This window comes from Herpailurus yagouaroundi, unplaced genomic scaffold (genome assembly GCF_014898765.1).
Source record: "Herpailurus yagouaroundi ecotype Mexico unplaced genomic scaffold, PumYag 250, whole genome shotgun sequence".
Lineage (NCBI taxonomy): Eukaryota > Metazoa > Chordata > Mammalia > Carnivora > Felidae > Herpailurus > Herpailurus yagouaroundi.
The window spans coordinates 6,077,239-6,101,476 of record NW_024412467.1 but is presented as its reverse complement, the minus strand read 5'-3'; the positions used below and the strand labels follow the sequence as shown (position 1 = coordinate 6,101,476).

The 24,238-nt window shown below is 40.7% G+C and overlaps 1 protein-coding gene across 6 annotated transcripts in view; it reads left to right on the top strand.

The window, feature by feature from the left end:
- The window catches only part of CDKAL1 (CDKAL1 threonylcarbamoyladenosine tRNA methylthiotransferase), a 717,891-nt gene that overhangs the window by 212,591 nt on the left and 481,062 nt on the right, over positions 1–24,238 (top strand). For all 6 annotated transcript variants that reach the window (XM_040460543.1, XM_040460546.1, XM_040460547.1 and 3 more), the window contains one exon: positions 16,176–16,296. In XM_040460543.1, coding sequence (XP_040316477.1) covers positions 16,176–16,296 — 121 coding nt within the window. The remainder of the gene's footprint in view (positions 1–16,175; positions 16,297–24,238) is intronic.

Sequence of the window (24,238 nt, the reverse complement as noted above, 5' to 3'; positions counted from 1 at the left end):
TAATAACCTGATATTTTGATCCTTGGTTTCTTACATTGCTGTCTGTACATTTGAGCAGCAGGCCTTTGCTTCCATAGTTGACACGTTTCCTTTGGCAGAGAGAGTTCGTCCCCAGTCAGCTGAATTTGGGTGTGTGGGTGTGTTTGCTGATAATGTCTTTGGGCAGTTGTGAGGCCCGCTATTCTGATCGATTTTTGGGTGAGACAACTCTGAGGATGGAGATGGGGGGCTGAGAACACGCGGATAGAACTTGGCTTGGTTATCTACCCAAATGAGGCATCTGTAGGAGGGGCTCTGTTGTTGCCTCAAGTCTCTGGTAAGGCTTACTAGGTTATAGATGTGGCTATGAATTAGCTTCACTGCTCCGGCAGAGGGCAGAGAAGGGCCTAGGACATATATAGCTCATTGCTTGGGGGCCCGAATCAGGCCCGAGTGGACAGTGAATTTGCTGGGCAGGTAAGCCCACCGATTTTGCTCTGCAGGTGGGCAGAGCCGTCTGTGCTGTATTCTGTGTGCAACTGTCATTTTTCACAGGACTTTTGAAGGGGCCATGCAGCTTCCGTGTGGCCTGGGTAGTTTCCGTGGTTGGACAGGCTGAAGCTATATTCAGCAATGAGAAAGGCTGTGAATAAGGTTCCCTGCCCAGGCACAGTGGGAGAAGCAGCTCTAAAACCGGGAAAGCTCTTTGTTTTTTGCCTCAATTCAAGCTGACTCGCAAGTTCCTGGCTGCGCAGGGACTGACTCTGCCCCACAACCTCTGGGGTCTTCCTGCCCTTCTCTTGGCTCAGGGCTACTGGCCTCATGGCTTCCAGGTCTTGTCACCAGCCTGTCTGTTCAGGTGGGACTGGGAGGCACTCTCCATTCCAAGTCAGTACCTTGCCTGGTCACGGGCAAACTGGATCTAGGTTCGCAGAATCCCTCATTTGAGGTCGGGAATTAGGTAGACCCGCATGCACGTGGTCCCCTTGCGCAGTGTGCTGCGGAGTTGGTTCAGTAGGTGAGCATAGCTGCTTTCTGGAATTGCTGCGTGGGCATTGAGGGTATGAATTCGGGCTGCCAAAATTCCTGGTCGTTGTAAACCCCTGGCCCCCCTTCCCTGTCACAGTCAAGATTCCCTGGGACTGGGCTCCACAGATTGTTCAGCAATCCCTGTGGTATGAGACCAGAGTAGGGGCTCCCACAAATGACCCACGATACGGGGGAGGTTGGTTGACCCCTCGGGGTTCTCTTTAACCACTGGAGATACGAGAGGCTTGGGGAGCCTCTCCTCTTGTTGCTGTGCTGAGTGAGGGAGGGACAGTGCCGTCAATGTAAGTCAGTCTCTTACCTCCTAATGCAGTCTGGCTTGGTCTTTGATGTGCATTGGGGTACTTCAGCCTCACCCCATGTTCTAGAATCATCTCAATGATTTCTTGCTCTCGAATGATTGTTAGTTGTTTCGTGAGGGGCAGTCAAGTCAGGAGCAGCTGATGTCGCCATCTTGGTGACATCACTTTCCCACTCTTGCAAATCTTTGTAGTGTCTTAGCAGATTGCAGGAAGGTCACACCACAAATATTGTTGAAGTCTCTAAAAGTGTATGTAGTGTTGTAGTCTAGATTTGGTGACACCATTCACGCACAACAGGTTTTAAGTTTGAGCATCCTGATTTTTCTGTTTGAATATTAATCATTTTTGTTTCAAATATTTGGTGTTCTCAGGTATACCAATTTCTGAATCCCAAGGTTCTGATTTCTATTTACTGTAATAGGATTATTTAGCAAAATATGCCAAGGAGATGAATTACTCTTCTTTTGAAGCTCTCATAGAAACATGGCAAATTAATATAGTTTTTAAAAAACTTGAGGTAAAAAATTTTCTTCATGTGATGTTCTTTCTTTGATATGATTAACTTTTAAGAGAATCAGCATGGAGCACACCACTTTTATACCCTGCATGCATAGCATATGTGCTTTATACTCATCCGGAAACATTTTAATCTTCATTTAAAGAATATGCAGTTTTTGGTAAAATGTAGGGAGAATCGTTGAGACTATAAACTTGAATAATATTAGCAGCTCCATTACATTTTTCACATAGAAGAGGGTGAAGTGGTAGGTAGGTTAATTGTGCTATTTTTCTGTTTTCTTAACACAATAGTAAGCTGTATTGGTAATTCTCCATTAGTACTTTATGGCTGGCTTCCATAAAAACGGAGATATAAAGTGGAAACCAGTAGAAATGTAAAGTAGAAGCCAGGTCATGTTAGAGGTGTATTAGAACTTCAATATCCAAATAAAATATATGTAAAAATCATGATCACCCTTGAGAAATGTATTAAAAAACAAATATGTATATAATATATATATTATATATATACATACATAGGTATATATATGTATTATACATACATATGTATAATATATACATATATATGTATGTATAATATATGTATATATAGTCAAATGAAAGCACTGGCAAGTTTATAAGTCAGATGTGAGCACACAAAAAATTTAAATCTGATTTTCTCTTTTTCTTAAAAATTTTATTTGACAGGAACATTGATTTAATCAGACAGTTGTAAGATGTCGTTTGTTAGGTAATGCCGTCGACCTTTCCCTGGAAAACCCAATATCAGTGATCACTGGCACAGAGAAAGCTGCTTCTCGACTTTAACATTTTGTATATCATGTTTGGAGATACACAGTTTTAAAAGTTCATTCTCTAACACTCTATAAAGCATGTACCATATACATAGCAATTCTGAGACTGAGAGAATAAATATCAGTTTCCTGTAATTATCAGTTGGGTGGGGGGAAAACTCATGTGCAGAATCTCCAGTTGGAATGTGAACTATGCATGGATTTTTAAGAAGAAGTTTATCAGTACTACTGGCTTATAACAAACCTTACCTTGTATTGAACAATAAGGTTGTCGTAATTGAAATGTTTTTATGAAAGGGGGCTTCTGACACATGAGATCTGTAACTCCCAATGTTCAAGTGCACCATTCCTTGACGTCCTGCTGCAGTTGGCCGTCGTAAGGGGTAAGAATCCTGGATTGAGCATGTGATGAGCTGTGTTGAAATATCTCGCTCTCCTGTTAACAGTGTCCTGTTTAGCAATGCACACAACCTTATTGGTTCTGTTGCTTGAGTTGTTAATGGTAAGACGTGGAAAGTCCCTTCCACTCTGAAACTCTGGAGGTGTCTGAGTCTGTAATATAACACCGACTCTCAGAATCTGTGGTTAGGGTGAGATACTGACATTTTGGACAGTGATCTCTAGCCAAAGTTTTTAGAATGTGAAAAGCTTTTTCTCGCATCCACATATCCTTCTGCCAGATTCTACTTTTTCTTTCCCTATGCCTCCCTACTTAAAAAAATGAGGTTGAAATGTTTGCAGTGGACCTACCATGCATTTTGCTTTTGTCAATCTCTGTATTCTGCAGTGAAGAGAGTCTGGAATTCATAAAGCACAATTCTCTGACTCATTTGCCTTTACCTCATTCAGTTGTAATGGCATCCTGGGTGGTGATGGACAAGTGTACTTCTTGGTGTTGCTTAGGAGTTTTATGCTTCTTTGAAGCAACTTTCATTTCTACCCTGGGGCATGTTTATTTTCGGGACTTTGAGACAGGCTGCTTTAGTCTTGACGACTAGGATTGCTGGAAAAAAAAGTAACTTGAGAGAATTTCACGTAAGGTGAAAACATTACCTGGAGCAGGGATTCTCAAGGGTGTTTGCCGAGAGGGGGAATGGTAGCTGAGAGAGGAACAGTTTGCTGAGAGAGGGAGCTGGCAGGCTGGTTTCTCAGAACTTGGGGAGGCTGAGGGTTGGAGGTTCTGCCATATGGCCCTTCACCCAGATTCATTGCCCTGGTGCAGCCTGGCAAGGATCCTGTCACTCAGGTGTCCTGGGCTGGGAAAACAACACCATTCTCTAGGCATATATGCTGATATTTACCCAGGATCCTGTGCGGTTCCTGGCACGACTGCTTACACTTTCTTCCTCTCCCCTCATATTCAAGAAATGGTATCAGGATGCGAGTGAGCGATTTAAGAGGAATGACCTTGAATCCACTTTAATTTATATATTTAAAAAAATCACTCGCAAATTTGATGATCATTATCCGTGCAATTATTTGTGACCTATTTCCTAGCCCTCCATAGCTTAAAAAATAAATGGGATCTGACTTTAAGTGTGTGAAAGTTTTGAAAATCTCCTTTGCTTTTTGCTTTTGGAAAACGTCATTAGGGCCATAGATCTTGATAGGATTACAATTGCATTAATTACAGTAGCAACGTAATGAACTTCTCCCTCGCTCTTTGTAGCTTACCCTTTCCGTGTGCGTGAATTCATCTGTACTCTGGATCACACAGCCAGGCAGCAGTGTGTTATAATGCGAACCCTCATCCTCCATTTACTTCCTGTTAAGCTGCTTACCTTGAATAGAGGGGAGTGAGAAAGTGAGGTGCGTGTATTACTTCCTTTCCTCGCTCCTATTGTCGAATGTCACTGCTCACCCATTTCTGGTTCCCTTTCTCGATGTTGCCTTAACACATTTTGTTCCTTCACGTTTCTTGGCTCCTCTGTGATCAGTTTTCCTCCTCTCCTCCCTCACTTTTACAAGCTATCCCATTTTGTGCCAAAGGGTTTTTTTTGTAAGGAGGGCTTTTTTTTGTTTTGTTTAAAAGGAAAAAAAAAAAGCCTCTGAATAGAATATTTGAGTCTTACCTTGCTTTAAAGGTGCTTAATTTAGGAAATGAGAGAATGGAAGTATACCTTAACTGTAAGAAGCCAATAAAAAGTTGATCTACCCAATAAAAAGCTAATGAAAAGTTTTTACAGGGAAAATTCTCTTGGGTGTGTTTATTAGGGGTAATTTTCGAAGATTTTTTTTTTTTTGAGATACACTTTATATAGTTTTCATTCTAAAATGGTTAGGTCAGGAAAATCCCTCCATGTTTTTTAAGGATATGGGCTGTGATTTCTATCTCAACTTTGTATTTAGCCTAGATAAATAATGAAGCTGTAAGCAGAAGGATTTCGATGTAGTTAACTTTCAGTCTTTAATACTTCATAATGAGCATTAATTGTAATTTCCTAAAATTAAGTTTTAAAACTAATGTTTGATCACTCTGAATTGGAACTAAAAATGTGTCTCAAGCCCATATAACTTCTACTTCATAAACCACACTTAGAAATATTTTCATTTTTGAAGGTGTGGTTTTTCACAGTGGGGCTCCTTCATGCCAAGTCTTAATAAATCTTTTCAGTGAAATCTGGTTTTAGCGATAGGCTCTTAACTAGATTGGTTTTAAGAAGTGGAAAATGAGCACCAAGCAGGAATTCTAGCAAAAAAAGTCGTCTTGCTGTGTTGGTAGTGTTATGTCCAAGTGTACCGTGAAATACGCATAATTGTGTATTTGAGTTGTATGACGCTTGCTGAGCACCCCCACACCTTGCCATCTCTCTTCGAAGCCTTTCCTCATCTTTCTTGGGAAAGTGGACCCTCTTTCGTGGTGTCCCACTGTTCCTAGAAACACCTGTCAGACCTTTTCTGACATTTCATTCCAGGTACTTGTTTGCCAGTCTGTTTTCCTCGGGACCTTACATCACTTTAGGACAGAAGTCAGTGTGGTGACTCAGGACAGAATAGGGTATTTGTTTTTGCGTGTGGGAAAGGTAGATATTGGAAATCTTTATGCATATTTTGGAAGCATGTAATATTGATAAAATAATATTTCATACATCTTAAAATTTTTTTTTATGTTTATTTAGTTTTGAGAGACAGAAACAGAGCCTGAACAGGGCAGGGGCAGAGAGAAGGGAGACACAGAATCCAAAGCAGGCTCCAGGCTCTGAACTGTCAGTACAGAGCCTCACATGGGGCTTGAACTCATGGACTGTGAGATCATGACCTGAGCTGAAGTTAGATGCTCAACTGACTGAGCCATCCAGGCACCCTTTTTTAAGTTAGTTTTTGAGAGAGAGAGCGTGCACATACGAGCAGAGGAGAGGCAGAGAGAGGGAGAGAAAGGGAGAGAGAGGGAGAGAGGGGATCTGCAGTGGGCTCTGTGCTGACAGCAGAGAGCCCAATGCCAGGCTTAAACGCAAAAACCATGAGATCATGGCCTGAGCTGAAGTCAGATGCTTAACCAACTGAGCCACCCAGGTGCCCCTCATACCCTCATAACATTATTTTAAAGCTCACCTGTAACATGGAGCTTTTGTTTCTGTCGTGAAGGCACATTAAGGTATTATGATACAAAATGCACATTTTCTTTGTTTTTCTTATACTTTTGTGCTTAATACATTGTCGTCATTTTATAGAAAGGCAATGCTAACGCCTGTCACAAGGGGCTGAGGACTAAGAGTGGGTCAGTGTAAAGCCAGCAAGTAAGCCCGTGGTGCCCTGTTTCCTACCTTCTCCCATTTAGGTTGCCTTCAGACAGCCACAGTGCAAGTAGGTATGTTCAACTCATGATGAGAGGTGAAATGCAGACAAAGTTTGCTTCAAGATCCATAGATGGGACAACTGTCCAACTTACTCTGCTTCTGGTCTCTCTTCTGTCACACTCCGTGGGGGCTTGAGTTGAATAATAACAGGCAAAAACTTGAAACTTTCATTGGTGATTCAAAGTGGGACTTTGAACTGCAGTGTCCAAAAGTTCATAAGGGGCTTGTGGCTTACAAGTTCCTTATGTCTGTATTTTACCATTCTCATTTCCTAGCAGCCTGAATGCTGTGTATTGTAAGGTCTGCGATTTCTGCTTTCAACGCCTGGTGCAGTGATTTTCCAAATGTAGGTGTGAGCGTGAGCAGTGATTAAGTTCTGTATTGCTACCATGGATGTTTGCATGCTGAAACTGAAGCATTCGTAGCTTTATTGCCGTAAATACTAAAGCCTTGGAGCTATTTAGCAAATTATAGTTCAGAAGAGCCTAGGATAGCAAGACAGTCAGTGACCTAAGGAGTTCATTTAAGGGTTCTACTAATGTGGAGTCACTGACATGGGACTGCCTTCTACTCTTGAGTGTTTTGACGTACACTTGATTTACATTTGGAAAAATGAATCGGCACTATGCAAATCTCCCACTGTCATAAAAAGTACATCCGCTTGTAAAGGATTTAATTAAAACATAAAATTAAGTGTTTATGGGAATTTGCCCCCAGAAGGTGTTTCCATTAGGGTAAGAAGACATTTTGCTTATGTGGGTTATTTGTTTTGTGTGTCTTTTGTTTAATGTGATGACCTTAAACTAATTGTCATCATCAGTTGTGCCAGTAATGCTGGGAAAATGGGAGAAAAAACTGTCTTAAAAATGTTCCATTGCAGCGAATGCTTTCATCTTTCTGTCTTACATAGTTCTAGATCATACATAAAGTTTACATTGTTGTAATTACAGTGTAGGAAGGAACTCTTTTTGTGCACCAAGGTGTTAAATAATCCTCAGACTTCTAGGGATTTGCACTTTGTATTATGACCTTATCTTAGCTTCCTCTCCGACTCACCTGCGTGTCGGGTAAGATGCAGGCTTCTTTACGCCTTGTCCAGCTCTGGATGGAATACACGCTGGTAACCGTGTGCCTCCGTAGGCCCTCTCCGCCTCTGTTCTGATTCACGCTTTGAATTCTGCCTCTTTAGGACAGTTGAGTCTTACTGTTCTTTCCTTATTTTGATACCTTTTTCTAGGTGTCATTGTTCTAGTTAACGTTTAAAGTTTTCATACCTATTCAAAATCTTACAAGCTAAAATTTATGCTTGAATTGGGGTGATTTTGGGTGTTTGAGCCCGTTCTGGCCCTTTGTGTAAAGTCTTCCAGGTTAGGTGTGGTACAAAGCTGCTCCTTCCACTTAATCAAACTTCCTGGTTTTACTTCGCTTTCTTCTTTTAAAATGAAACCATTTCAAGGGAAGGTCACACTTGAGTGTGACTGTCCAACGGTTCTTCTTGTTGGAGTGGTGCCTGCCTATGAGGAATGACTTTGAATTGAGCAGAGTCACATTTCTGGCCACATTTTTGTTTTTCGTCATGATTAAGCAGTTAAAAGTGCCTGTGCAGGGAATGTCAAGTAAGAACTCCAAACGTTTTGTAGAAGAATAGATTAAATTGAGCGTTCCTTTGTAATAGTCTTAAATAGTATTCAAATGGACGTGACTACATTTCCGTAAGTGAGAATTGGTGTCTGCACTGTATTTATTCTCTTTTCTTTTTGCTGGGATCTTCTGCCAGTCTTCTCCTAGCCTCTGCCCCTTGCATCTTGGTGGGTTGCTTCACCGGGACATTTTCCAGCAGTCTGACCCAGAGCTTGGGGTTCAGACACGTCTGTCGAGTGGGTAGTTAATAGGACTGAATTTGTGTGAAGTGAGAGCGGTTTGGCACGAGACCTCTCTGGTGGTGGTGGAAGGTGGGCGGTCACACATGAAGGAAACGAGGGCCTTTGCAATTAGATGGGGTGAATAAAGTATGGAAGGAAACTCTGGCTGGTTACGGAGCCTTTAGAAGAACAAGAGAAGTTAAAGAGGGGGAAATACACGATTGGAGTCCACATTGCCAGACCACGGGTGCGTCTGTGATGTGTCATGATATTCCAAAGCTAATTTGTGACACCCACTTGAGCTGTGAAAACCAAAGGAGAGAAGATTGGTTTGTGAGTAGAAATGTAATTTAATTAGTAAATATGCATTTGGTAGGCAGTCCTGTTGTCTGTCACTCAGTTAAAAGATGTGCTTGTAATCCAGAGGCTCATCCTTTTCTATTTGTAAATGACCATTATAATTGCCATTCTGACACATTGACAGGCTGTCTTTCTAGTATCCACAGGTAGAATGTTTCCCCTTGATTTTAATAATGTTTTCAACATTTGGCACTGTGGGATTTGGAAAAGACGTTTGCTCTTGAAGATCCGTAAACAGCACTGAATATTGATTGAGCTAATAGAGCACTTACTGTACATGACTGTTTTTCTCCCACATAGATTTTCTCAGTATTATGAATTTACAAATATGCACGTAGTAGTGGGTTAAATTTAAAAATTAGCTTTTGGTTCAAAATTCGATAACGTGTAATTTTAGCCAATAAAATGGTTTAGTGGATTCGATCGAATGTAAAAACCAGCACAGAATCAAGGTTTTATAGCTGATTTAAAAATAACTGCTGAGAGCCTCAGGCTTGAAATTAAATTTGGTTTTAACAGGGCTGAATTTTATGTGACATTTGTAACAACGTAGGGAGATGTTTATTAAAGATGGTTAATAAACTCACTGAGACACATTTGACCATTATTTATAGGAGATGAAATGTAAATTTACATATAAAATGGAAAAGATAGGGGCGCCTGGGTGGCGCAGTCGGTTAAGCGTCCGACTTCAGCCAGGTCACGATCTCGCGGTCCGGGAGTTCGAGCCCCGCGTCAGGCTCTGGGCTGATGGCTCAGAGCCTGGAGCCTGTTTCCGATTCTGTGTCTCCCTCTCTCTCTGCCCCTTGCCCGTTCATGCTCCGTCTCTCTCTGTCCCAAAAATAAATAAACGTTGAAAAAAAAAATTTTTTTTTTTAAATGGAAAAGATAAAAGATCTCAGAGATTGTGACTTTGAGTGTGTCCCATTCTACATGTTAAGGCAGTTTGGTTTTTGTTCTTATCCTCAGATTAAAATTGCTTATCTCTGTTTTAATCACTTCACATCATTATCACTGACTCCTCAGTGGTCTCCTGTTGTCATCTGTAGATCTGGTCACAATGAGGATTGTTCTACCAATCCGTTTCTGTTAGTTCCTCTTATAATTTCAGAATAGACGTGTGATTGAAATAATGTCAAAACTGGTATTTTCACACTCCCATTTTTCTTTCAGACTCTGTTGTCCTGATTGCCTCCTACCCCTTTCTCTCCTGTCTAGCCACAGAGGGTGCTGAAAGTCACAGTAGTCACAAAATAAACCAGTATTCCTTGAATGGCTCTTCTTTTCCCATCGTGGTATGAGGCGTCAGTGGCCAGAAGGGATCACACAAAGGAGCAGTGTGTGTTGAGTGTGAAATTGGGCTCCTTGCTCCATGGTCCCTTCATAAGTGTGGTGTGTTCATTTCCAACACAAATTTTCCCAAATTTTCCTTTTTTACCTTTCGTATCGTTATTCCCTGAGCCTGTTTCCCTGATCCAGACCCCTTGTCTCTTCTTCTTTTCTTCCCAAAGACATCCCCTCCAGTTTATTCTTCAGCCTGTCAAATTTCAGTTTATTTTAGATGGTTATAGTATTGATAACCACACATAGAACAGGTAATGATTTGCAGTGTATGTTTTTATTCTGTGGTCTGTGGATTCAAGGAAATAATCTGAAACAGCAGCTCTGTTTGCAAAAGGATTCTTAAAAGAGCTGGTTTATAACAAGTAACAGTTTTATTCCTCCTTTCCATTAAAAAAAATTGTTCTGTGGTTAAATTTTCTTTTTTTCATCTTTGGCTGGGTATAATGAGGGACTTTTATATTATTTCCTACTTTGTCTTCAGTGTACTATATTTTTCAATTAAAAAAAAAAACCAGGCTATTGTTAGTTCTCTCGCTCTTTAATGAATCATTGGATTGGAAAATAACTCATTATATAATCAGGCAGAGATATGTTCCTTTATTTGCATGTAGATAGTGAAGATGAATAATTTATCAAATGTTATTAGCGCAGGCTGCGTATTACTGAAATCTCAGCAGGATGTAATGGAATTTGTCTCATGCTAGTATGAAGATAGCATGCCCTTGCCTAGTCGTTACTGAACTTGTGGCATCTCTCAGCGAACTATTATATTAGCACTCCACTCTTGTACACCTCTTCATTAACTGGACTTTTGATTGAAGAGTTGAACTTATCCTGAAAGTCTGAAATCTGGCATGCCAAATGCTTGCTTGACTCTAGCTATGTTTTTACAGCACAGCAAGAATTTTCAGAATGAATGAAGGACTTAATGTTTCTTATTAAAGTGATTAGTGCAAAAAGGCTGTGACTGATGGTTTTATTACTTCTGGTCATGAAAAGCTGTCTGTACAAGAGACGTTGAAGCAATGTATTTTTCTGAAACGAAGGGTGATGGAACATGTATATAATTGCCTTAGAATCTTATGCCTGTACTAATTATGTATTTGAAGTTATTTTAAATGATTGCTTTGAAAAAGTTGGCTTTGATTTGCTTATGGCATGATTGCACGGGGAGGTCAACAGATCTCACAAGCAACAGTGAAGCTGGACAGTCAAAAAAACAATCCCAGCACTCTGGAAATTGACTAAAAGTTTTCAGCAAACTGAGAAGTGTTTCTTCACGAAAACAACTGAACTTTGGGTAAGAACAGTGTGAGTCCATGGCATTTGTGCCTGGGGCTACTCCCATTTTCCTGCCTCAGCTCTTCTAGCAAGGTTGTTCAAGGCAGAACAGGCTCTGAAAACCAGGGGCTTTGCTGCTGCTTCCAGGACAGCTCAGTGGATTTGAAGAACTGTCAGTTAAAGTGGAGATTTTGATGGCAAGCGACAAGGGAGCGCGTGTGACTATACCTGCCCGAAACTGTGGGACTGTTCTGTGTGGACAGGTGGACTAGCCCAGGGATTTACTGGGGACTTGTGGAAGTGATTGGAGGCTTTCTAAGTCCCCATAGACGGTTAGTTGACCTGAGGTTGTGCACTTGGCACAGCAGAGACAGGAGTGGGCCCCACCGCCCACATGCATCTGCCTGCTGGAGCCTGCATGCGTGTCCTGAGAAGGTGGCAGAGAACCTCAGAAAGCACAGGAGGAAGAAAAGGCCTGGGGAAGCGCACTTGGAAATGTCCCTGACTCTGAATAACCTTACTGGCTCATACGCAGTTCCATCAGCAGATAGAAATCTTAATGGTTTATAGGGTTTGAACGAATGTGTAACCAGTCTTTCCTTAATAAAAAGGTATGCAGATACAGGGTTGACCCGGAGGAAGTCAGGCTTGGTGGTGAGGGGTGGTGGAGAGCTAAGAAGTGACATCAGTAGCCCTTCCTTGTAGAAGAGATAGACTTAATAGATTTAGTCCAAGTAAGCTAAAACAACAAAAACAAACAAACAAAAAAAACAATCCCTGGTGGGGGGAACCCGAATGGAGAATGTCAGTATATAATCTAAAATGTTCTGTATTCAACAAAGTATTATGATTCACGCAAAGAAACTAAGTATAACTATATTCAGGGGGAAAAAAAAGTACACATTATCTTTGACCAAAAATGTTGGATTTGACAAAGACTGCCAACTACTAAACGAAACCGTGTTAAAAGCCTTCAAGGAGGAGTGTCTGGGTGACTCAGTTGCTGGGCATCCAACTTCGGCTCAGGTCACGATCTCACGGTTTATGGGTTTGAGCCCCATGTTGGGCTCTGTGCTGACAGCTCGGAGCCTGGAGCCTATTTTGGATTCTGTGTCTCCCCCTTTCTCTTTCTGCTCCACCCCCATTCACACTGTCTCTGTTGCTCTCAAAAATAAATAAAAATGTAAAAAAAAAACCAAAACCTTTAAGGAAAGGATGATGACATTGACTTGAATGTAGAATCACAAACAGAAATGATAAAAAAGAACCAATGAGAAATCTGTAGTTAAAAAGTACAAGAACTGAAATGAAATGTTCATTCAAGAGGCTCATTTGCAGGTTAGAGATGGCAAAAGAAGAACAATTAGTAAATTTGAGGATAGATCAATAGAAATGATCCACTCTGAATAACGAGAAAAATCACCAGGAACTCGAAGACCTGTGAGACAACATCTGGCACACCAACAAGTATGTCATGGAGCCACAGAAGAAGATACAGAAAAAATGCTCCCAATTTTTTTTTTTAAAGTATTACATGAAAACTTCCCAAACTTGATAAAAAAATTACTTCATAGAGCCAAAAAGATACATGAACCGCATGTAGGAAAATCACAGTGATCCACACTTACATACATCATAGTCAAACTGTTGCAAAAGAGAGAAAAATCTTGAAAGTGTAAGGCAGAAGTGACACATTATATACATAAGAACAACATTAAGATTGACAACTGACTTATCAGAAGCAACAGAGGTCAAAGGTGTGGAGTGCTATGCAGTTGACCCCTGAATGACATGGTTTTGAACTGTGTGGTCCACTTTGACATGGAGTTTTTACAATACAGTACTGTAAATGTATCTTCCTCATGCTTTTCTTAACATTTTCTGAAGCTTGCTTTATTGTAAGAAGTACATAATACATATAGCATGTAAAACGCTTGTTGATCAAATGTGTATGTTATCAGCAAAGATTCCAGTGAACAGTGTAAGGTATTAATAGTTAAGTTTTGGGGGGGAGCCAAAAGTTATACATGGATTTTCAACTGTGTGGGGCTTGATTCTGCTCAAGTCTGCATTGTTCAAGGATTAGCTGTATTCACTGCTCAACGAAAAAGCTGTCAACTGATAATTCTGTATCCAGCAAAGGTATCTTTCACAAATTAAGCAAAATAAAGACTTGCCCAAGTAAGCAAAGAAACTGTTGCTAGTGGGTTTCCTTTACAAGAAATAATAAAGTTCTTCAGGCAGAAAGGAAGTAGTATCAAATGCTACGTTGAATTTTTAGGAGGAAACAAGTGCTAGAAATGGTTAAATATGGTGGGTAAATAGAAAGTCCTTTGTGAGTATATTTTTCCTCTTTTTAAAACTGTATAGTTGTATGAAACTAATTACAGCACTGTTTTGGGATTTATGCAGCTGTGTGTTAACATGTGTGACAGCAATAGGACAGAGAAGGAAGATGGACAAGAAATGGCACTTGGACAATTGAATCCATATGAAAAAATGAACGGAGACCCTTACTACACACAAAAAGTAAAAAAGTGGATCCTAGACTTAAAGATAAGAGCTAGAATAGTACGACTTTGAGAGGAAAATATAAGAGAACTCTATGTGCTAGGGCTAGGCAAAGAGTTCTTCCATACGATGGTAAGAATATTTTTTTTAATGTTTATTTATTTTTGAGAGAGACAGAGACAGAATGTGAGCAGGGGAGGGGAAGAAAGAGGGAGACACAGAATCTGTAGCAGGCTCCGGGCTCTGAGCTGTCAGCACAGAGCCTGATGTGGGGCTCAAACCCACGAACCGTGAGATCATGACCTGAGCCGAAGTTGGATGCTTAACTGACTGAGCCACTCAGGCGTCTTGAAAAACATTTACTTTTTAAAACATAATATCACAAAAGTGAAGCTGTAAGCTGCAGACTGAGTAAAATATTTAAAAATCACGTCTGAAGAGGGTTTGTAAGCAGAATAAAGAAATCTTATAACACAATAATAAGGTAGTTACTCCAATTAAAATATCGGCAGACTTCTAGAGTAGACATTCATATCAGCAAACGTTCTCCAAAGAAACAGCCAGTAGTAGTAGGTGTGTGTGTGTGTGTGTGTGCGCGCGCGAGTATGTGTTCAGAAGAAATGTATTAAAAAGAATTGGCTCATACCATTATGGAGACATGATGGAGATTGAGAATTCCAAAGATATGTAGTTGGCAAGATAAAGACCCAAGAGCATTTGTTTGGTTCCAGTCCAAGTCCAGAGGTCTGAGACTCAGAGCTGGTGGTGTTACTGTCGGTCTGCACTTGGGCAGAAACAAGACCCAAGAAGAGCCTGTGTTTTAGCCAGAATCCCAAGGCTGGGAAAGAACAAGGACCCAGCTCAACAGTCAGTCAGGAACTATTCCCTCTTAGCTTTCTTGTTCTATTCAGGCCTTTGATTGGTTGGATAAGACCTACCAGTGTTAATCTGCTTTACTCAGTCTACTGATTCAAGTGTCAATCTTTCCCAGAAAGACCATTGTGGAAACCCAAAATAATGTTTGGCTAAATGGCATTCCGTGGCCCAGTCAAGTTGACACATAAAAATTATTACATTTACCAAGCAAGACATACATTTGGCTAATAAACACATCAAAAGGTGCTCAATGTCATTAGTCATTATGGAAATACATAATTCATTTGAACCACAATAATAAATTACTTCCCCCTAGGATGGCTATTGTCAAAAAAGTTAGTGTGAGGTCTTGGTGACAATGTGGGGAAACTCAAACCCTCATGCGTTGCTGGTAGGATATAAAATGGTACCCCACTTTGGAAAACCATTGTTTCATACAAAGGTAAGTATAAATTGACCACATGACCCAGCAATTCCATTCCTAGGAATCTATCCAAGAGCAGTAAAAACATATGTCCACATAAAGACTTGGACGTGAATGTTCCTAGAAGCATTATTCTAATAGGTATTAATTGGAAACAGTTCAGACATCTACCAGCTGGTCAACAGATTAACAAAATGTGATATATTTTGGAATGGGAGCAAGGGTGGAGTACAACTAAGCTTGGGACAATTTGGGGGGGTGATGGAAATGTTCTAAAACAGGGTTTTGTGAAGACGGTGCAGTTGTGTGTGTTTCTTTAAAAGTCATTGAGTTGTAGACTCGTCATGGGTGAATCTTATAGGATGTTAAAGTTATAAAAAGTTACAGAAAATACTCTGTGTAATAGGCAAAGGACAAAGTAAACATGGAGAACAGTAATTGGAGAATCTGAAGGGGATGGGAATTCTTTGTACTGTTCCATATTTTCTCAACTGCAATTCAGACTTTCCAAGTTATAAAAATTTTTATGACTCTTAGAAATAGTCTGATTGTCTTTTGTTATATTAAAAAAACCAGTTTAAAACCTTGTGTTTGTTTTTAAAAAAAACAACCCTAAAGTGTCATTTTATCTCAGCTTTTTAATTCTTTATTTCTTGGATTTGCTGTTTGCTCTCAGCAGATAATCTGCTTTTGCATTTTTTTTAATCCCCCAGCAGTACAGTTGGCTGGCAGGCACAGTGCTCCGTGAGCCCTCCCTGCTTCATCCACGCGTGTGGTTGACGTTTGAGGGGGTGCCTACCTTGCGGAATACCATCCTGAGGGTATTTTTGGTTCTGTCATCTGTGCAGTAGAAAAAGGTGCAGATATTGTAGGCAAAGCACTTTTGATGGCAGGGTATGCACACAGCTGTTTTTCTCTTTGGCATTATTTCTTAGGACAATGATCATATCTTCTGTTGGGTTTTTTTTGGTGTTTGTTTCGTAGAGGAAGAAGGTAAATTAATACATTTATTGAGAGCAGTAAATGAAAGTGAAGTTCTGTGACCCATGCTAATGTGTGTTTATATGCTTTGTTTGAAGGTCATTCTGTGAGACTACTGGGTCAGAAAAAGAATAACGGAAAGCGGTTGGGTGGAGCGCCATTGGATTTGCCAAAGATCAGGAAGAATCCACTGATAGAAATCATTTCCATCAATACTGGGTAAGTGTCTCTCAAACTTGCTCATAAAATATTTAGTATACTCCATCCACAAATTCAGGTTTTTTTCCTACCGGACATGTGACAGAGTAAAGCAATTGAACGTTTTCATGGGAAAGAAAAATCAAAAGTCTCTAAACCACATGAATGTAGTTCCCGCTAAAAGATGTTCCCAGGGTATAAATTACACTTATATTTCAGGAAGAGTTTAGGTTTTTGATTAATATTATTCTGACTTCTTTTTGGTAATAGACATGGATTTTGTTTTCTAGCCATGCACCCGGGTTAAAATATTTTTTAAAAGAGTGTTTTGGGGGTGCCGTGTGGCTCAGTTAAGCGTCCAACTTGGCTCAGGTCATGATCACGCGGTTCATGGGTTCCAGCCCCGCCTCAGGCTCTGTGCTGTCAGCACAGCTCATCGAGTTATATGCTTGCAATGGGTGAATCTTACAGGATGTTAAAGTTATAAAAAGTCATAAAAAACATTATGTATGTAATTGGCAAAGGACAAAGTAAACCTGGAAAAACAGTAATTGGAGAATCTGAAGGGGAGAATCTGTGCTGACAACTCAGAGCCAGGAGCCTGCTTTGGATTCTGTGTTTTCTTCTCTTTCTGCTCCTTCCCGCTCGTGCTTGCTCTCTCTCTCTCTCTCTCTCTCTCTCTCTCTCTGTCTCTCTCTCTCAAAAAATATATAAACATTAAAAAAATTGTTTTTTAAAAGAGTGTTTTGTTGTTGGAATGGTTAACATACCCAATCATCTTTGTTTTTTTTCAATAGGGTTATAAGTAAATAATACCCAAGATACTAATCATGGTTTGATTATTAATTCTCTGAAATACATGTTTGAAAATGTTGCCCTTTTGAGCTTTAAACTGAAAATGAGCATGGTAACTGAATATTAAGCACTCTTAATTTCCACATCTTTGTCTGAAGTTCTTCTCCCTTACTGTAACTCTTGGTGAGCCCATTCGTACTTGGTTTTATTTGCATTTACTGAACTTGCAGTCAATGTTAGTGTAGTCTGAAAGTCTGATGAGGCCAATTCCCTCCTCCATTCATAAAACTTCCTCCCACAAAGGCAAGCTGTCCTGCTTCTCTTTGATTTCAGCTTTCTTCCTTCCTTTCTAGAATGGTTTTCCTTGTCCTTTGCTTCCTTCATGCTGTTTCCTGTGGCGAGCAGGCGAACTTGTCTCTTGCTTCTCCATCATTTTCTACGTCTCTCTTAGCAGTTGCCTTCTCTTCCTCCCGCACAGTTACAGCTAATGTTGTTGGTCATCTTTCCTCTAGTTTTACCACCTTCTGGTTAACCCTTCCCGCTGCTGCCAAAGATTAGGGAAGGTTGAAGAAGTCATTTGGTTTCTCCTAAAAGGCCCCATGGGGTCAGTTTCATTTGACTTGGTGAGTTTGTCCTGGACCAGCATCTGGCCTTTGGGGTGGAAGATTCAGAAACCTGCGCTCATCGAGCTCATAGAGTGATTAAATCAGAGTGGAACAGTGAGAAATGTAGTTATCGCATTGACTAGAGTATCTAATCTATTCTCTCTTTTGAGCCTGAGCCAAATTATAAACATAAGGCTGTTTGCTACTCCCTCTGTCTCAATTATTCTCCTTCCTTCAGATATTGCAGGTTTTTCTTTTTATTCCCGATTTCCTGCATAAAACTCCCATATCCCTACATTCCCTGTCCTCCATATTTGCCTTATTTTCTTCTGTAACACTTCTCACTATTGAAACATATAGGAGTTCGTTTATATTTTAATTGTCTCCCCTCATCGGTGTGTAATGCGCTCCAAGATAGTGGGGAATTTCGACTCTTATCTACCACTGTAGCCTTAGTATACAGAAAACTGTACACAGCAGGGATTTAATAAATATTTACTTGCTGAATGAATGAATCATTGATTTTTATAATTTGAAAGTTTAATGGGTTTATGCTAAATTCTCTTCACAGTACAGATGGCCTTGCCAGTTGGACAGTAATACTTGGAGTTTGCTAAGCATGCTTTCTCCCGAACAATGCCTTTTAGAAGGGCAAAGTCAAGTGTTCCTGAGAATCTCTCTCTTTTTTCGGTAGAGAATTGATCAACACCTCTTTGCCAAGACAAATTTCTTTAAGTGTGTTGATGGTTTAGGGTCTTTGAAATGCTCTCATATTTAGATCCATTTGGTCTCTTCGGGGTGACTTTGCAGCTCTAGACGACCTACTGAGTGTTGCTTCTAGCTGTTTGTTTTTGAAGATGCTTTGTTGTTCTAGTTTCTCTGTACTTTTTCATTTCGTCACTCCCTGCTCCACCCTCCCGTGTTCATCGACACTGGACTACTCGACACGCAAACTCAGGGTTCTCCTCTGTCTCGGCTGCAGGCCCCTGTGCATGCCATCAGGTGTGCCTGGCACGTCTTATCTTTTCCCCGCTCATCTGGTTGACAATCCTTCCCTAAGCAGTTACGTGCTTTTTTGGGGGGCAGGGGTGGCTTCTTCCTCTTTCCATGACTGAGCTGAATACATCCCTCCTTCCATGGTGTGTTTACCACGTTCCCTTGTCTCATGGTTATGGTACCTTCACACTGGATAGTTTATGTTTCCCAGTAAATTGTAAGCTTCCTGGGCTCTGAAAGCATTTCAGTTATCGTTATATTATTATCTCTGAGTTTGGTGTCTAGTACAAAGTGAGTACTCAATAAATATTTGTGAATACATGTTTTAAGGCCATCACTAGTTTTCACTGCTGTAAGAAATTTTAAGAAGTTTGCTTTATTTTATTTTATTTTATTATTATTTTTAATGTTTTTAATGATTTTTGAGAGAGAGTGAGCGTGTGAGAGAGGGAGGCACGGAATCTGAAACAGGCTCCAGGCTCTGAATTGTCAGCATAGAGCCCGACATGGGACTTGGAGCCACGAACTGTGAGATCATGACCTGAGCTGAAGTCGGATGCTTAACTGACTAAGCCCCCCGGGTGTCCCTAGGTAGCCATTTTAAGTGGCATTATGTTAAAATTTTTCACGTATTTGGAGTTTCCCTTTTCTTAGATTTATTATTTCTTAAAATGAGGCTACCTTGTAAACTTTTTAATCCAGCTCCCTGGATATTGGCTGTCACTGTGTCACTTCCTATCCCTGATTGCAGTATAGAACTCACCCTTAGTAAGTAAATTAGCACATACGCCCCGCATGTTAGGAGAAGTCAGTCAATCTGTCTCCAGTTGAGAGAAGGATTTCTAACCTTCCTTGACTACTAGTCACTTTCCCGAATCAGGTGTGGCCTTATCATCTGCTCTCCGGTGAGAGCATCCCGCGAGCGTTTGGCACAGTATCACTCTTAACATCTTAGCTTGGATTTTATTTCTGACCTCTGGTGGAGCTCATTGCTTTTTGTTTTGTTTTGATTTTTTTTTTTTTAGCTTACATTTAAATGTTTTAAAAGCATTCTTCCCATAATTATTTCTTACAAGAGAAAATGATGCTTCTCATCAAAATCTTGACAGAGTTTTTTATTGCTTTCAAATTAAATAAGGACATATTAAATTTTATATCAGTTTCTCATTTGGGAAAAAGCTCACATTTGCAACACATTTTATTGTATGTTAGTAAATTGTTGAGGTTACTAATTAGAGTCTACAGAATTGTTCTGATTTCTTACATTTCTATAGAAGTATAAGGAGTACATTAATTGCTTAACCAATGAAGAAGTTAACATTTTCAGGTCTTGCCAGATTCTGGGTGATCTGAGAGAAGATTATTTATTTGAGAATGCCTTTTATTTATTTCTTTTTTTTTTTAATTTTTTAAAGTTTATTTATTTTGAGAGAGAGAGTGAGACAGTGTGAATGGGGCCGGGGGCAGAGAGAGAGAGAATCCCAAGTAGGCTCCATGCCATCAGCACAGAGTCCGATGTGAGGCTCGAACTCACCAACTGCGAGATCATGACCTGAGCTGAAATCAAGAGTCGGATGCTCAACTGGCTAAGCCACCCAGGCGCCCAGAGAATGCCTTTTATTTCTTCAGTAATGTTTTATCTTCTCTCCTAAACCCTCTCTCCAGTGTTTGCTTACTCCTTTATCGTTATATTTGTTATGTTGAGTATATAAATGTTGGTCCACATGATTCATTGTGCGGTTTCCGGTGCTCTTCTAGTTTTCTGAGCTGAGCTGTTTCAGCTTCACTGCCGCCTGTCTTAAAAGCTCTTATTTCCAGACGGTCTCTTGGGTGGTAGAGACTCCCCACAGGGGAAACGTGAATGGCACATGTCTGTCAAATATGGTGATGAGATAGCTATGTGGATGTGATTCCGAAAAACAGGTGAGAAGGAAGTTAACGATGATTGCTAATGCATATTGAGTGCTTCATGTATGCCAAGCACAGTGCTATGAAATGTATATTCTTTCCTATATTTAATCCTCAAAACAGCCTTATGAGATTTTATTTTAAATTTTTTTTTTAAATTTTTTTTTTTTAACGTTTATTTATTTTTGAGACAGAGAGAGACACAGCATGAAGGGGGGAGGGGCAGAGAGAGAAGGAGACACAGAATCGGAAGCAGGCTCCAGGCTCTGAGCCATCAGCCCAGAGCCTGACGCGGGGCTCGAACTCACGGACCGCGAGATCGTGACCTGGCTGAAGTCGGACGCTTAACCGACTGCGCCACCCAGGCGCCCCAAGATTTTTTTTTTTTTTTTAATAGATGAACAAACTAAAGTGCAGAGAAGTTAAGGAACTTCAGTTGTCATGTAGCTGGTGGTTAAGACCAAGACTTACCTATTAAATCCATCAAATACTTTTGTGGGTTAAGAGAAGCAAGGAATCCTATCCAGTGTAGTTGGCAGAGAGGGATCGTTTGGGAGCAGAACAATCTTTGCATTATAGAGACTTTTGAAATGGGCCCTGAAAGACAGACAGGTAGAGTGTGAAATTACATATGGAGGTGTATTCAGTTTCAAATTACCATGAACTGGCTGGCTTAAAACTACACACATGTATTATTTTATAGTTCTGGAAGTCAGAAGTCTAACACAGATCTTTTTTATGCTAAAATCAAGGTGTTGGTTGGACTGTGTTCTGTAGGCTACTGGAGAGAATCCATTCACTTCCTTTTTTCGGCATCTAAAAACCACCCATTTTATTTGCCTATGGTCCCCTTCTTCCCTCTTCAGAGCCTGCAACGTTGCATTTCTTTCTGTCATTTTTCCCTCGTCTCATTTCCTCCCACCCTGACTCTCGGTCCCACTTTTAAATGATTACACAGTAACCACCTGGATAATCCAGGCTACACTCTCTAATTTAATGTCGCCTGATTAGCAACCTTAACATCAGCTGCAACCTTAGTTCCCATTTGGCATGCAAAATTCCAGGGACTAGGATAGGTATGATGAGAAAATTGTAAGGAGAGAAAAGAATGAACAAAGCCATCTGAGTGGACCATGTAAGTTGTTGGTGAAGAAGACAGTTTTCTCCAGGCAGTCTGGTGTTTCCAGTGTATGTAAGGAAACGTGGGATTAAATCATCATCTGTGTGAAAAATCGAGTTGCCCCAGGATGAGAAATTACACTTAATTCAGTTGGTAAAGGAGAGTCACTGAAGTCTAGAGCAGCGGTGAGAAGTAATCATAGCTGGGCATCAGGAAGATGATTCTGGTACCAGCTGATAATGTGGGTTGGTGTTGGAAGACGGGTCCAGGGAGACTTCTTCTGAGGCCGTTACAGCAGCCCGGCCAGCAAGGAGTGAGGGCCTGAGTGGTAGTTTGAGGAAAAGCATGGATAGCAGAAACGTGTCATGGTTAAAAAGATGGGCTTTGGTTGGGGCTCCTGGCTGGCCTAGTCAGTTAAGTGTCCGACTCTTGATTTCGGCTCAGGTCACGATCTCACAGTTCGTGAGTTCAAGCCCCACATTGGGTTCCTCTCTGACAGTGCAGAACCTGCTTGGGTTTCTCTCTCCCTCTCTCTCTGCCCCTCCCTTGCTCTCTCTCTCTCTCAAATAAACAAAAAAAAAAAAAAAAAAAAAAAAGAAGAGGAAGATGGGCTTTGGCATACTCCACTGGAGTTGTTTGTAGATGTCGATTTGGGCTTTGCCAACCATGGTTGGAGATGGCAATGCAAAGCCCCAAAAGACGCGTTAGTTGGAGAGGCGTGAGTGAGTGAGGTCACTGAAGGTGAGTGGTCGCTGTGTGTGTACGGGAAATGGGAGGAGTCCTCTATGAACTAGAAGTAGGCAGAGACGAAGGTTTATGAACATGGTGTGTCGTACTATCAATTGCTTCAGGCTCCTTCCAGAGAAAAAATGTTGGGACAGGGAGCTGTTTCAGCGGAGTAGGAAAATTAGAAACCAGATTCAGAAATTAGTTTTGATCCAGGAAGATTACTCTTTTGAGGAGTTTAACTATGAAGGAGAATAGAAAGATTCTTCTGTCTTAGCCTGTTTAGAGGCAGAGGGGTAAGGAGGAGAAATAAATTGGCGGGAGAAGCTGGTTCAGCAGGATCGTGTGTACGGATGGGAAGGTAAGCCTTGGCAAGGGGGTAGGACACTTCTGTGCCTCCCTGGATATAGCAGTGAAGGATGTAAGTCAGAGTGTAGAACTTAGTTCTTTTTCTTAAAGGTCTTGACTGGTTTATGTATTTGTTTATTCACTCATTTTTGAGGGAGAGACAGAGAACGAGTGGGGGAGGAGCACAGAGAGCAAGGAAGACAGAATCTCAGGCAGGCTCCACACTGTCAGCTCAGTGCCTGATGTGGGCCTTGAACTCAGAAACCATGGCAATCATGACCTGAGAAGAAATCCAGAGTCTGACGCTTAACCCACTGAGCCACCCAGACGTCCCAGATCTTGGCCAGTTTCACGTACGGACAGTGTTTCAGTTCTTTCATGCTAGCAAGTGAACTAGACAGCAGTGTGTCAGTGTTCTGTCCCAGTAAGTTTTAGTTACTGCACCACAATCCTGTGACGGCCCTGACTTGGGATACAGCCAGTTCTCGATTGCAATTCCAGCCCCGTCCCCAGGACTTGTCAGTGCCCTTCGTCCCTCCCTTCCTCTCCTTGGTGTTGGTGTCAGTTATTCGCCTACACTGTGTATTTTCTACAAACCACAAGTTACATCTCATGATAGATTCTAATGAAATCTCCAGCCAGAAATAAGCCAGTATCTTAGGTAAAGATAAAAATTTGAAGATTCATGCCAGAGTGTTTGATTTTTCTCATTAAATGGTGGAATGGAGTCATAGTTCTGAAATAACAATATATGGAGATTCATGTAGTTCTATGTGGGCATATGAGGATATTTATGTAGATTTAACAAAAGGATCACTCCCGCGCTGTAGTACCTATCATACGGAGTCTACGTGTGTATAAACAAAGAAGTGAGCTGAGGTTGGAAGGCTCCGTTTTTGTTAGAGGACCTCATTTGTGTGATTGCCTTATTTTTTCCCTAGTACTGAGCATGGAGATGGAACCTAGGTAGTGTAAAGACGAAAGGTAAAAATTGGGAATTGGGCCATAAAGAAAATCTGTGCCTCATTTTTGCCTTCCCTGTCACCTACTTTAAAGTCATCAGTTTTGACAATTTCTTGGCAACCGTGTTCTTCCAAAGCCAAGAGTTGGACGCTGGGTAGCAGTTGTGATAGAAGTTGTATCATCGTTTAGGTACTACTATCAGATTATCCCTAGTTTGAAGGGATAATCCTCCCCTGGGCTAAACACATCTGAGAAAATACTGTCTGACCCTGTAATATTTTACTGATACTTTCTCTTTTAAGATTTATCTCATTTTTCTTATTACTTGCCATCTGTCAGACATAAAATGATGGTATATGCGAACCTTTAAGGGGGGGATCTAATTTTCTTTGAGATTATGTACTTGAATTTATTACCATTTTTTAAAGTATCTGTTACTTTTTCCCACCTATAACATCATATCTTTGTGAAAAAAGCTAACTTGTATGTTTTCACTTTCTTT